Consider the following 13,889-nt stretch of genomic DNA (forward strand, 5'->3'; position numbering starts at 1 on the left):
TTCATCTTTAGTACATGCCAAAAGAATGAAGCACCATTATCTGCCAGAAAGAGACAGGAAAAAGCAACAAATGGAAGCCAAGTCACATTTGTTAGCTAGTGATAGCTGTATGTTAGCGATGCACTAGTCTCTGAAACCCCAGACCTAAACAAACAGCAGCACTCGATATGGAGAAAATGCTAGATTATATGATAATATATTGTTCTGGAGAGGGTCCTCTTCAGACGGACAACTCTTCAAACAAATAACCAGTTAGGATAGTCGGGCCAGAACGCAGCTGTTCAGAACCAATGTTAGGATAGGCGGGCCAGAACATAGCTGTTCAGAACCAATGTTAGGATAGGCGGGCCAGAACGTAGCTGTTCAGAACCAATGTTAGGGTAGGCGGGCCAGAACGCAGCTGTTCAGAACCAATGTTAGGGTAGGCGGGCCAGAACATAGCTGTTCAGAACCAATGTTAGGATAGGCGGGCCAGAACGCAGCTGTTCAGAACCAATGTTAGGATAGGCGGGCCAGAACGTAGCTGTTCAGAACCAATGTTAGGGTAGGTGGGCCAGAACATAGCTGTTCAGAACCAATGTTAGGATAGGCGGGCCAGAACGCAGCTGTTCAGAACCAATGTTAGGATAGGCGGGCCAGAACGTAGCTGTTCAGAACCAATGTTAGGGTAGGCGGGCCAGAACGTAGCTGTTCAGAACCAATGTTAGGGTAGGTGGGCCAGAACGTAGCTGTTCAGAACCAATGTTAGCGGGCGAAACCTTTGCAGTGGTTTTAGATGAAGGTAGATGATGGCATCTGTGAAATGCACTCATTAAAATAACCTCAGTGTTCTCCAGCTAGCTAGCTAACACTTTGTGTCATTACAATAGCCTCAGTGTTTCCCATCTAGCTAGCTAACACTTTGTGTCATTAAAATAACCCCAGTGTTCTCCATCTAGCTAGCTAGCTAACACTTTGTGTCATTAAACATTTTACATTTTAGTCTCCATCTAGCTAGCTAGCTAACACTTTGTGTCATTAAAATAACCTCAGTGTTCTCCATCTAGCTAGCTAGCTAACACTTTGTGTCATTAAACATTTTACATTTTAGTCTCCATCTAGCTAGCTAGCTAACACTTTGTGTCATTAAAATAACCCCAGTGTTCTCCAGCTAGCTAGCTAACACTTTGTGTCATTAAAATAACCTCAGTGTTCTCCATCTAGCTAGCTAGCTAACACTTTGTGTCATTAAAATAGCCTCAGTGTTTCCCATCTAGCTAGCTAACACTTTGTGTCGTTAAAATAACCTCAGTGTTCTCCATCTAGCTAGCTAGCTAACACTTTGTGTCATTAAAATAGCCTCAGTGTTCTCCAGCTAGCTAGCTAGCTAACACTTTGTGTCATTAAAATAACCTCAGTGTTCTCCAGCTAGCTAGCTAGCTAACACTTTGTGTCATTAAACATTTTACATTTTAGTCTCCATCTAGCTAGCTAGCTAACACTTTGTGTCATTAAAATAGCCTCAGTGTTCTCCAGCTAGCTAGCTAGCTAACACTTTGTGTCGTTAAAATAACCTCAGTGTTCTCCAGCTAGCTAGCTAACACTTTGTGTCATTAAACATTTTACATTTTAGTCTCCATCTAGCTAGCTAGCTAACACTTTGTGTCATTACAATAACCTCAGTGTTTCCCATCTAGCTAGCTAACACTTTGTGTCATTAAAATAACCCCAGTGTTCTCCAGCTAGCTAGCTAACACTTTGTGTCATTAAACATTTTACATTTTAGTCTCCATCTAGCTAGCTAGCTAACACTTTGTGTCATTAAAATAACCTCAGTGTTCTCCATCTAGCTAGCTAGCTAACACTTTGTGTCATTAAAATAACCTCAGTGTTCTCCAGCTAGCTAGCTAGCTAACACTTTGTGTCGTTAAAATAACCTCAGTGTTCTCCAGCTAGCTAGCTAGCTAACACTTTGTGTCGTTAAAATAACCTCAGTGTTCTCCAGCTAGCTAGCTAGCTAACACTTTGTGTCGTTAAAATAACCTCAGTGTTCTCCATCTAGCTAGCTAGCTAACACTTTGTGTCATTAAAATAACCTCAGTGTTCTCCATCTAGCTAGCTAGCTAACACTGTGTCCGGGCGGGGATGTTTACACTAGGGCAACAGGCGGATACGGCAGTGACGTCACCTGTGACATGAGTCCAACTTCCGACTTCTCTCTGTCCCAACTGATACAGGAACTTCTACAGACGCGAAAATCAGAACATTGGTACATTGTGGAAGGCAAACTGTCTGTCTACAGAGACTAGTAGCCAGGGGGAATCACAGTCAGACTACCTGAGAGAATCACAGTCAGACTACCTGAGAGAATCCCAGAGAATCCCAGTCAGACTACCTGAGAGAATCACAGAGAATCACAGTCAGACTACCAGACAGAATCCCAGAGAATCCCAGTTAGACTACCTGAGAGAATCCCAGAGAATCCCAGTCAGACTACCTGAGAGAATCCCAGAGAATCCCAGTTAGACTACCTGAGAGAATCCCAGAGAATCACAGTCAGACTACCTGAGAGAATCCCAGTCAGACTACCAGACAGAATCCCAGAGAATCCCAGTCAGACTACCTGAGAGAATCCCAGAGAATCACAGTCAGACTACCTGAGAGAATCCCAGTCAGACTACCAGACAGAATCCCAGAGAATCCCAGTCAGACTACCTGAGAGAATCCCAGTCAGACTACCTGAGAGAATCCCAGAGAATCCCAGTCAGACTACCTGAGAGAATCCCAGAGAATCACAGTCAGACTACCTGAGAGAATCCCAGTCAGACTACCAGACAGAATCCCAGAGAATCCCAGTCAGACTACCTGAGAGAATCCCAGAGAATCCCAGTCAGACTACCTGAGAGAATCCCAGTCAGACTACCTGAGAGAATCCCAGAGAATCCCAGTCAGACTACCTGAGAGAATCCCAGTCAGACTACCTGAGAGAATCCCAGAGAATCACAGTCAGACTACCAGACAGAATCCCAGAGAATCCCAGTTAGACTACCTGAGAGAATCCCAGAGAATCACAGTCAGACTACCTGAGAAAATCCCAGTCAGACTACCAGACAGAATCCCAGAGAATCACAGTCAGACTACCAGACAGAATCCCAGAGAATCCCAGTCAGACTACCAGACAGAATCCCAGTAAAACCAGACAATTAATAACACTACTTGCTGGCTGCTGACCTGCGCTGTGTTGGCCAATCACATGACCTTCACCCGCTGTGTTGGCCAATCACATGACCTCCCCCCGCTGTGTTGGCCAATCACATGACCTCCCCCTGCTGTGTTGGCCAATCACATGGCCTCCCCCTGCTGTGTTGGCCAATCACATGACCTCCCCCCGCTGTGTTGGCCAATCACATGACCTCCCCCTGCTGTGTTGGCCAATCACATGGCCTCCCCCTGCTGTGTTGGCCAATCACATGACCTCCCCCCGCTGTGTTGGCCAATCACATGACCTCCCCCCGCTGTGTTGGCCAATCACATGACCTCCCCCCGCTGTGTTGGCCAATCACATGACCTCCCCCCGCTGTGTTGGCCAATCACATGCCCCAGAGTCTTCACGTTGTTTATTTTGGTCCACACAGAGCGGAGACCAAGACATGCAGAGGGACGGTCCATCCATCCTCTACCAGCTCCAGGGTGGTGTGTAACCTTCCCAGGCTGAACACCCACACCCTGACAGTGGGCACAGCACCGGGCACAGCCCCCCCTACCCTCCAGAGACTGGTGGAGGAGCTGAGACCCCTGGTCAGGGTGAGCTGTGATCCCCTTGCAACACCCTAACACTACACTAACCCTGGTACCTTACCACCCTAACACTACACTACCCCTGGTACCTTACCACCCTAACACTACCCCTGGTACCTTACCACCCTAACACTACTCTACCCCTGGTACCTTACCACCCTAACACTACACTACCCCTGGTACCTTACCACCCTAACACTACTCTACCCCTGGTACCTTACCACCCTAACACTACCCCTGGTACCTTACCACCCTAACACTACCCCTGGTACCTTACCACCCTAACACTACCCCTGGTACCTTACCACCCTAACACTACACTACCCCTGGTACCTTACCACCCTAACACTACACTACCCCTGGTACCTTACCACCCTAACACTACCCCTGGTACCTTACCACCCTAACACTACTCTACCCCTGGTACCTTACCACCCTAACACTACACTACCCCTGGTACCTTACCACCCTAACACTACTCTACCCCTGGTACCTTACCACCCTAACACTACCCCCTGGTACCTTACCACCCTAACACTACCCCTGGTACCTTACCACCCTAACACTACCCCTGGTACCTTACCACCCTAACACTACACTACCCCTGGTACCTTACCACCCTAACAATACACTACCCCTGGTACCTTACCACCCTAACACTACCCCCTGGTACCTTATCACCCTAACACTACACTACCCCTGGTACCTTACCACCCTAACACTACACTACCCCTGGTACCTTACCACCCTAACACTACTCTACCCCTGGTACCTTACCACCCTAACACTACCCCTGGTACCTTACCACCCTAACAATACTCTACCCCTGGTACCTTACCACCCTAACACTACTCTACCCCTGGTACCTTACCACCCTAACACTACCCCTGGTACCTTACCACCCTAACACTACCCCTGGTACCTTACCACCCTAACACTACACTACCCCTGGTACCTTACCACCCTAACACTACCCCTGGTACCTTACCACCCTAACACTACACTACCCCTGGTACCTTACCACCCTAACAATACTCTACCCCTGGTACCTTACCACCCTAACACTACACTACCCCTGGTACCTTACCACCCTAACACTACCCCTGGTACCTTACCACCCTAACACTACCCTATCCCTGGTACCTTACCACCCTAACACTACTCTACCCCTGGTACCTTACCACCCTAACACTACTCTACCCCTGGTACCTTACCACCCTAACACTACCCCTGGTACCTTACCACCCTAACACTACACTACCCCTGGTACCTTACCACCCTAACACTACCCCTGGTACCTTACCACCCTAACACTACACTACCCCTGGTACCTTACCACCCTAACACTACACTACCCCTGGTACCTTACCACCCTAACACTACCCCTGGTACCTTACCACCCTAACACTACACTACCCCTGGTACCTTACCACCCTAACACTACACTACCCCTGGTACCTTACCACCCTAACAATACTCTACCCCTGGTACCTTACCACCCTAACACTACACTACCCCTGGTACCTTACCACCCTAACACTACTCTACCCCTGGTACCTTACCACCCTAACACTACTCTACCCCTGGTACCTTACCACCCTAACACTACCCCTGGTACCTTACCACCCTAACAATACTCTACCCCTGGTACCTTACCACCCTAACACTACTCTACCCCTGGTACCTTACCACCCTAACACTACTCTACCCCTGGTACCTTACCACCCTAACACTACCCCTGGTACCTTACCACCCTAACACTACACTACCCCTGGTACCTTACCACCCTAACACTACCCCTGGTACCTTACCACCCTAACACTACACTACCCCTGGTACCTTACCACCCTAACACTACCCCTGGTACCTTACCACCCCTAACACTACACTACCCCTGGTACCTTACCACCCTAACACTACCCCTGGTACCTTACCACCCTAACACTACACTACCCCTGGTACCTTACCACCCTAACACTACCCCTGGTACCTTACCACCCTAACACTACTCTACCCCTGGTACCTTACCACCCTAACACTACTCTACCCCTGGTACCTTACCACCCTAACACTACCCCTGGTACCTTACCACCCTAACACTACCCCTGGTACCTTACCACCCTAACACTACTCTACCCCTGGTACCTTACCACCCTAACACTACCCCTGGTACCTTACCACCCTAACACTACACTACCCCTGGTACCTTACCACCCTAACACTACACTACCCCTGGTACCTTACCACCCTAACACTACCCCTGGTACCTTACCACCCTAACACTACCCCTGGTACCTTACCACCCTAACACTACTCTACCCCTGGTACCTTACCACCCTAACACTACTCTACCCCTGGTACCTTACCACCCTAACACTACCCCTGGTACCTTACCACCCTAAGGGTCTGTCAGACGCTGACCCCTCTCCCGTGTCAGACCCTTCTACGCCGGACAACGGTCAGGAGATGCAAGAGGGAACAGCGGACTCTGTGATATCGTGTCCTGTTGGAATAGAGGGCCTCAGTGAGGGTGAACTTCCATTGGAACAAAGTAAGAAAACAGCTTCTGCTATGGCTGGGGAGGGCTCTGGTGGCTCCACAGAGCAACAGTTTCACCCCTCTGAGAAGGGCAGCCATGGGACTCAGGAAACTGGACTCCATTCTGGGGACTGTGATGATAGAGAAATGGGAGATGCCTATGACCCTGATGAAACATCTCTGGATCATGCAGCTGACGTCTCAGATATCAGTGGCTCTGTGGACGTTACAGTAACAGCAGTATCAAACTGTGGAGCGCTGCTGTTCTCAGGTAGCGGGACTACTGATAGAGAACCTGCTAATACACCCCCAGAACCCCTGGTAGAGCCTACACCACCAGAACCCCTGGTAGAGCCTACACCCCTGGTAGAGCCTGAAGCCCTGTTAGAGCCTACACCCCCAGAACCCCTGTTAGAGCCTGAACCCCTGTTAGAGCCTACACCACCAGAACCCCTGTTAGAGCCTACACCCCCAGAACCCCTGGTAGAGCCTACACCCCTGTTAGAGCCTACACCACCAGAACCCCTGGTAGAGCCTACACCACCAGAACCCCTGTTAGAGCCTACACCCCTGTTAGAGCCTACACCACCAGAACCCCTGTTAGAGCCAGAACCCCTGTTAGAGCCTGAACCCCTGTTAGAGCCTACACCACCAGAACCCCTGTTAGAGCCTACACCCCCAGAACCCCTGTTAGAGCCTACACCCCCAGAACCCCTGTTAGAGCCTACACCCCTGTTAGAGCCTACACCACCAGAACCCCTGTTAGAGCCTACACCACCAGAACCCCTGTTAGAGCCTACACCACCAGAACCCCTGTTAGAGCCTACACCACCAGAACCCCTGTTAGAGCCTGAACCCCTGTTAGAGCCTACACCACCAGAACCCCTGTTAGAGCCTACACCACCAGAACCCCTGTTAGAGCCTACACCACCAGAACCCCTGTTAGAGCCTACACCACCAGAACCCCTGTTAGAGCCTGAACCCCTGTTAGAGCCTGAACCCCTGTTAGAGCCTGAACCCCTGTTAGAGCCTACACCACCAGAACCCCTGTTAGAGCCTGAACCCCTGTTAGAGCCTACACCACCAGAACCCCTGTTAGAGCCTACACCACCAGAACCCCTGTTAGAGCCTGAAGCCCTGTTAGAGTCTACACCCCCAGAACCCCTGTTAGAGCCTACACCACCAGAACCCCTGTTAGAGCCTGAACCCCTGTTAGAGCCTACACCACCAGAACCCCTGTTAGAGCCTACACCACCAGAACCCCTGTTAGAGCCTACACCACCAGAACCCCTGTTAGAGTCTACACCACCAGAACCCCTGTTAGAGCCTGAAGCCCTGTTAGAGTCTACACCACCAGAACCCCTGTTAGAGCCTACACCACCAGAACCCCTGTTAGAGCCTACACCACCAGAACCCCTGTTAGAGCCTGAACCCCTGTTAGAGCCTGAACCCCTGTTAGAGCCTACACCCCCAGAACCCCTGTTAGAGCCTACACCACCAGAACCCCTGTTAGAGCCTGAACCCCTGTTAGAGCCTGAACCCCTGTTAGAGCCTACACCACCAGAACCCCTGTTAGAGTCTACACCACCAGAACCCCTGTTAGAGCCTGAACCCCTGTTAGAGCCTGAACCCCTGTTAGAGCCTGAACCCCTGTTAGAGCCTACACCACCAGAACCCCTGTTAGAGCCTACACCCCCAGAACCCCTGTTAGAGCCTCAACCCCGGTTAGAGCCGACACTAGAGCCCGCAATAGAGCATCGCTCAGAGTCCTCATCAGAGCCTCAGTCAGAGCAGGTGTCCGAGGGGGATCTGCCACTAGAGGGCAGTGCCAGACAGGGTGACAGAGAAGGTGAGAGACAGGGTGACAGACAGGGTCACAGAGAAGGTGAGAGACAGGGTGCCAGACATGGTGACAGAGAAGGTGACAGACAGGGTGACAGACAGGGTGACAGAGAAGGTGAGAGACAGGGTGACAGAGAAGGTGACAGACAGGGTGTCGGACAGGGTGGCAGAGAAGGTGAGAGACAGGGTGACAGACAGGGTGACAGAGAAGGCGAGAGACAGGGTGCCAGACAGGGTAAGCCCATAGAGGCTGGTGACTCTGGCCTCAGAGCTGAGACTAAGGAGGGTGTGTTAGGGTCAGAGGTAACAGAAGGGATAGTGTCTGTACCTGCAGACCTCCAGAAATACCACCAGATTGACCGCCAGTCAGACAGTGAGCACCCTCCAGAGACCAGGGATGGGACTACCCCCATGGACGGAGACTTCCCGCCCCCAGAAACAGGTTCCAACTCTGGGGGAGCGTCTGGTGGAGCAGGTGGAGAGATGGAGGGTGGAGAGGAGGGTGGAGAGGGTGTAGCGATGGAGATAACAGAGGTCCTACGGAGACGGAGTGAGGCCCCCTTGGTTCTAGGGGAACACAGCGGAGACCACTCTGACAGGACAGTGGATCAGGGATCCTGTGGCACCAGGACAGAGGAGGGGTCAGAACACTCAGACAGTCAACCTGCTACAGACCAAGCCCTCCACCTCGACCCCTCTGTAACCCTCGACCCCTCTGTAACCCTAACCCTGACCCTCGACCCCTCTGTGACGTGGTCAGACTGTGGAGATGGAGATGATGTCACTGCTGTAGTGGTGTCCACATATACAGGGGATGTCCCACCTAACAGTCCAGCGTCACCTGAGAACCTACCTGAAAACCTACTTGAGAACGCACCTGAGAACCTACCTGGGATCCAACCTGGGATCCTACCTGGGAACCTACCTGAGAACGTACCTGGGATCCTGCCTGGGATCCTGCCTGGGAACCCGCCTGAGATCCCGCCTGGGAACCCACCTGAGAACCTACCTGGGAACCTACCTGGGAACCTGCCTGGGATCCTACCTGGGAACCTACCTGAGATACTACCTGAGAACCTAACAGATGCTGTCTGTTCTGCAAGTCACCTTACTGTCCCTGTTGAAGGTAAGGCTTCTTATATCAAGTCACCTTACTGCTCCTGTTGAAGGTAAGGCTTCTTACCTTCTGATTAGTTCCATTTCAGATGAGATGACAGTATGGATTAGTTCCATTTCAGATGAGATGACAGTATGGATTAGTTCCATTTCAGATGAGATGACAGTATGGATTAGTTCCATTTCAGATGAGATGACAGTATGGATTAGTTCCATTTCAGATGACAGTATGGATTAGTTCCATTTCAGATGACAGTATGGATTAGTTCCATTTCAGATGACAGTATGGATTAGTTCCATTTCAGATGACAGTATGGATTAGTTCCATTTCAGATGACAGTATGGATTAGTTCCATTTCAGATGAGATGACAGTATGGATTAGTTCCATTTCAGATGAGATGACAGTATGGATTAGTTCCATTTCAGATGAGATGACAGTATGGATTAGTTCCATTTCAGATGACAGTATGGATTAGTTCCATTTCAGATGACAGTATGGATTAGTTCCATTTCAGATGAGATGACAGTATGGATTAGTTCCATTTCAGATGACAGTATGGATTAGTTCCATTTCAGATGAGATGACAGTATGGATTAGTTCCATTTCAGATGACAGTATGGATTAGTTCCATTTCAGATGACAGTATGGATTAGTTCCATTTCAGATGAACAGTATGGATTAGTTCCATTTCAGATGACAGTATGGATTAGTTCCATTTCAGATGAGATGACAGTATGGATTAGTTCCATTTCAGATGAGATGACAGTATGGATTAGTTCCATTTCAGATGAGATGACAATATGGATTAGTTCCATTTCAGATGAGATGACAGTATGGATTAGTTCCATTTCAGATGAGATGACAGTATGGGATTAGTTCCAACTGATTGGTTGTGTGTGTTGTGTGTGTTCTGATTGGTTGTGTTTAGTGTGTTGTGTTCTGATTGGTTGTGTGTGTTTAGTGTGTTGTGTTCTGATTGGTTGTGTGTGTTTAGTGTGTTGTGTTCTGATTGGTTGTGTGTGTTTAGTGTGTTGTGTTCTGATTGGTTGTGTGTGTTTAGTGTGTTGTGTTCTGATTGGTTGTGTGTGTTGTGTTCTGATTGGTTGTGTGTGTTTAGTGTGTTGTGTTCTGATTGGTTGTGTGTGATGTGTTCTGATTGGTTGTATGTGTTTAGTGTGTTGTGTTCTGATTGGTTGTGTGTTTAGTGTGTTGTGTTCTGATTGGTTGTGTGTGTTTAGTGTGTTGTGTTCTGATTGGTTGTGTGTGGTGTGTTCTGATTGGTTGTGTGTGGTGTGTTCTGATTGGTTGTGTGTTTAGTGTGTTGTGTTCTGATTGGTTGTGTGTGTTTAGTGTGTTGTGTTCTGATTGGTTGTGTGTGTTTAGTGTGGTGTGTTCTGATTGGTTGTGTGTGTTTAGTGTGTTGTGTTCTGATTGGTTGTGTGTGGTGTGTTCTGATTGGTTGTGTGTGTTTAGTGTGTTGTGTTCTGATTGGTTGTGTGTGTTTAGTGTGGTGTGTTCTGATTGGTTGTGTGTGTTTAGTGTGTTGTGTTCTGATTGGTTGTGTGTGGTGTGTTCTGATTGGTTGTGTGTGGTGTTGTCCTACAGACCTGGATGTTCCAGCAGCAGAGGAAACGGCAGATTGTCAGGAAGACCAATCAACAGAGAATATATCTACGGTCAGTTCATCCCAAGACTGCAGACAAGACCCTCAACCCACAATATATCACCCCCACTACCCTCTATATAGACCCTCAACCCACACAATATATCACCCCCACTACCCTCTATATAGACCCTCAACCCACACAATATATCACCCCCACTACCATCTATATAGACCCTCAACCCACACAATATATCACCCCACTACCCTCTATATAGACCCTCAACCCATACAATATATCACCCCACTACCCTCTATATAGACCCTCAACCCACAATATATCACCCCCACTACCCTCTATATAGACCCTCAACCCACAATATATCACCCCCACTACCCTCTATATAGACCCTCAACCCACAATATATCACCCCCACTACCCTCTATATAGACCCTCAACCCACACAATATATCACCCCCACTACCCTCTATATAGACCCTCACCCCACACAATATATCACCCCCACTACCCTCTATATAGACCCTCAACCCTCACAATATATCACCCCACTACCCTCTATATAGACCCTCAAACCACACAATATATCACCCCCACTACCCTCTATATAGACCCTCACCCCACTACCCTCTATATAGACCCTCACCCTACTACCCTCTATATAGATATTCAACCCGCACTATATCACCCCCAATACCCTCTATATAGACCCTCAACCCACAATATATCACCCCCACTACCCTCTATATAGACCCTCAACCCACACAATATATCACCCCCACTACCCTCTATATAGACCCTCACCCCACACAATATATCACCCCCACTACCCTCTATATAGACCCTCAACCCTCACAATATATCACCCCACTACCCTCTATATAGACCCTCAAACCACACAATATATCACCCCCACTACCCTCTATATAGACCCTCACCCCACTACCCTCTATATAGACCCTCACCCTACTACCCTCTATATAGATATTCAACCCGCACTATATCACCCCCAATACCCTCTATATAGACCCTCAACCCACAATATATCACCCCCACTACCCTCTATATAGACCCTCAACCCACACAATATATCACCCCCACTACCCTCTATATAGACCCTCAACCCACAACCCTCTATATCGACCCTCAACCCACTCAATATATCACCCCCACTACCCTCTATATAGACCCTCACCCCACACAATATATCACCCCCACTACCCTCTATATAGACCCTCAACCCACACAATATATCACCCCCACTACCCTCTATATAGACCCTCAACCCACACAATATATCACCCCCACTACCCTCTATATAGACCCTCACCCCACAAAATATCACCCCACTACCCTCTATATAGACCCACAACCCACAATATATCACCCAATCTACCCTCTATATAGACCCTCAACCCACAACCCTCTATATCGACCCTCAACCCACTCAATATATCACCCCCACTACCCTCTATATAGACCCTCAACCCACTCAATATATCACCCCCACTACCCTCTATATAGACCCTCACCCCACTACCCTCTATATAGACCCTCAACCCACAATATATCACCCCCACTACCCTCTATATAGACCCTCAACCCACACAATATATCACCCCCACTACCCTCTATATAGACCCTCAACCCACAAAATATATCACCCCACTACCCTCTATATAGACCCTCAACCCACACAATATATCACCCCCACTACCCTCTATATAGACCCTCAACCCACAATATATCACCCCACTACCCTCTATATAGACCCTCAACCCACAATATATAACCCCACTACCCTCTATATAGACCCTCAACCCACTACCCTCTATATAGACCCTCACCCCACTACCCTCTATATAGATATTCAACCCGCAATATATCACCCCCAATACCCTCTATATAGACCCTCAACCCACAATATATCACCCCACTACCCTCTATATAGATCCTCAACCCACACAATATATCACCCCCACTACCCTCTATATAGACCCTCACCCCACACAATATATCACCCCCACTACCCTCTATATAGACCCTCAACCCACAATATATCACCCCACTACCCTCTATATAGACCCTCAACCCACTACCCTCTATATAGACCCTCACCCCACTACCCTCTATATAGATATTCAACCCGCAATATATCACCCCCAATACCCTCTATATAGACCCTCAACCCACAATATATCACCCCACTACCCTCTATATAGATCCTCAACCCACACAATATATCACCCCCACTACCCTCTATATAGACCCTCACCCCACACAATATATCACCCCCACTACCCTCTATATAGACCCTCAACCCACAATATATCACCCCCACTACCCTCTATATAGACCCTCACCCCACAAAATATCACCCCACTACCCTCTATATAGACCCTCAACCCACAATATATCACCCAATCTACCCTCTATATAGACCCTCAACCCACAACCCTCTATATCGACCCTCAACCCACTCAATATATCACCCCCACTACCCTCTATATAGACCCTCAACCCACAATATATCACCCCCACTAACCTCTATATAGACCCTCAACCCACACAATATATCACCCCCACTACCCTCTATATAGACCCTCACCCCACTACCCTCTATATAGACCCTCAACCCACAATATATCACCCCCACTACCCTCTATATAGACCCTCAACCCACACAATATATCACCCCCACTACCCTCTATATAGACCCTCAACCCACACAATATATCACCCCCACTACCCTCTATATAGACCCTCAACCCACAATATATCACCCCCACTACCCTCTATATAGACCCTCAACCCACAATATATCACCCCCACTACCCTCTATATAGACCCTCAACCCACAATATATCACCCCACTACCCTCTATATAGACCCTCAACCCACAATATATCACCCAATCTACCCTCTATATAGACCCTCAACCCACAACCCTCTATATCGACCCTCAACCCACTCAATATATCACCCCAACTAC

At 48.7% G+C, this 13,889-nt stretch overlaps 1 protein-coding gene across 1 annotated transcript in view; it reads left to right on the forward strand.

Moving 5' to 3' along the window:
• The first annotated feature begins 5,671 nt into the window (after positions 1 to 5,671).
• LOC106588061 (uncharacterized) overlaps positions 5,672 to 13,889 on the forward strand; it is a 54,325-nt gene continuing 46,107 nt past the window's right edge. The window contains exons 1-2 of the mRNA XM_045708327.1: positions 5,672 to 9,283; positions 10,881 to 10,951. Of these exons, the coding sequence (XP_045564283.1) occupies positions 6,244 to 9,283; positions 10,881 to 10,951 (3,111 nt within the window). The 5' untranslated portion in view covers positions 5,672 to 6,243. The remainder of the gene's footprint in view (positions 9,284 to 10,880; positions 10,952 to 13,889) is intronic.

Source organism: Salmo salar, chromosome ssa26 (assembly GCF_905237065.1).
Source record: "Salmo salar chromosome ssa26, Ssal_v3.1, whole genome shotgun sequence".
Classification (NCBI taxonomy): domain Eukaryota; kingdom Metazoa; phylum Chordata; class Actinopteri; order Salmoniformes; family Salmonidae; genus Salmo; species Salmo salar.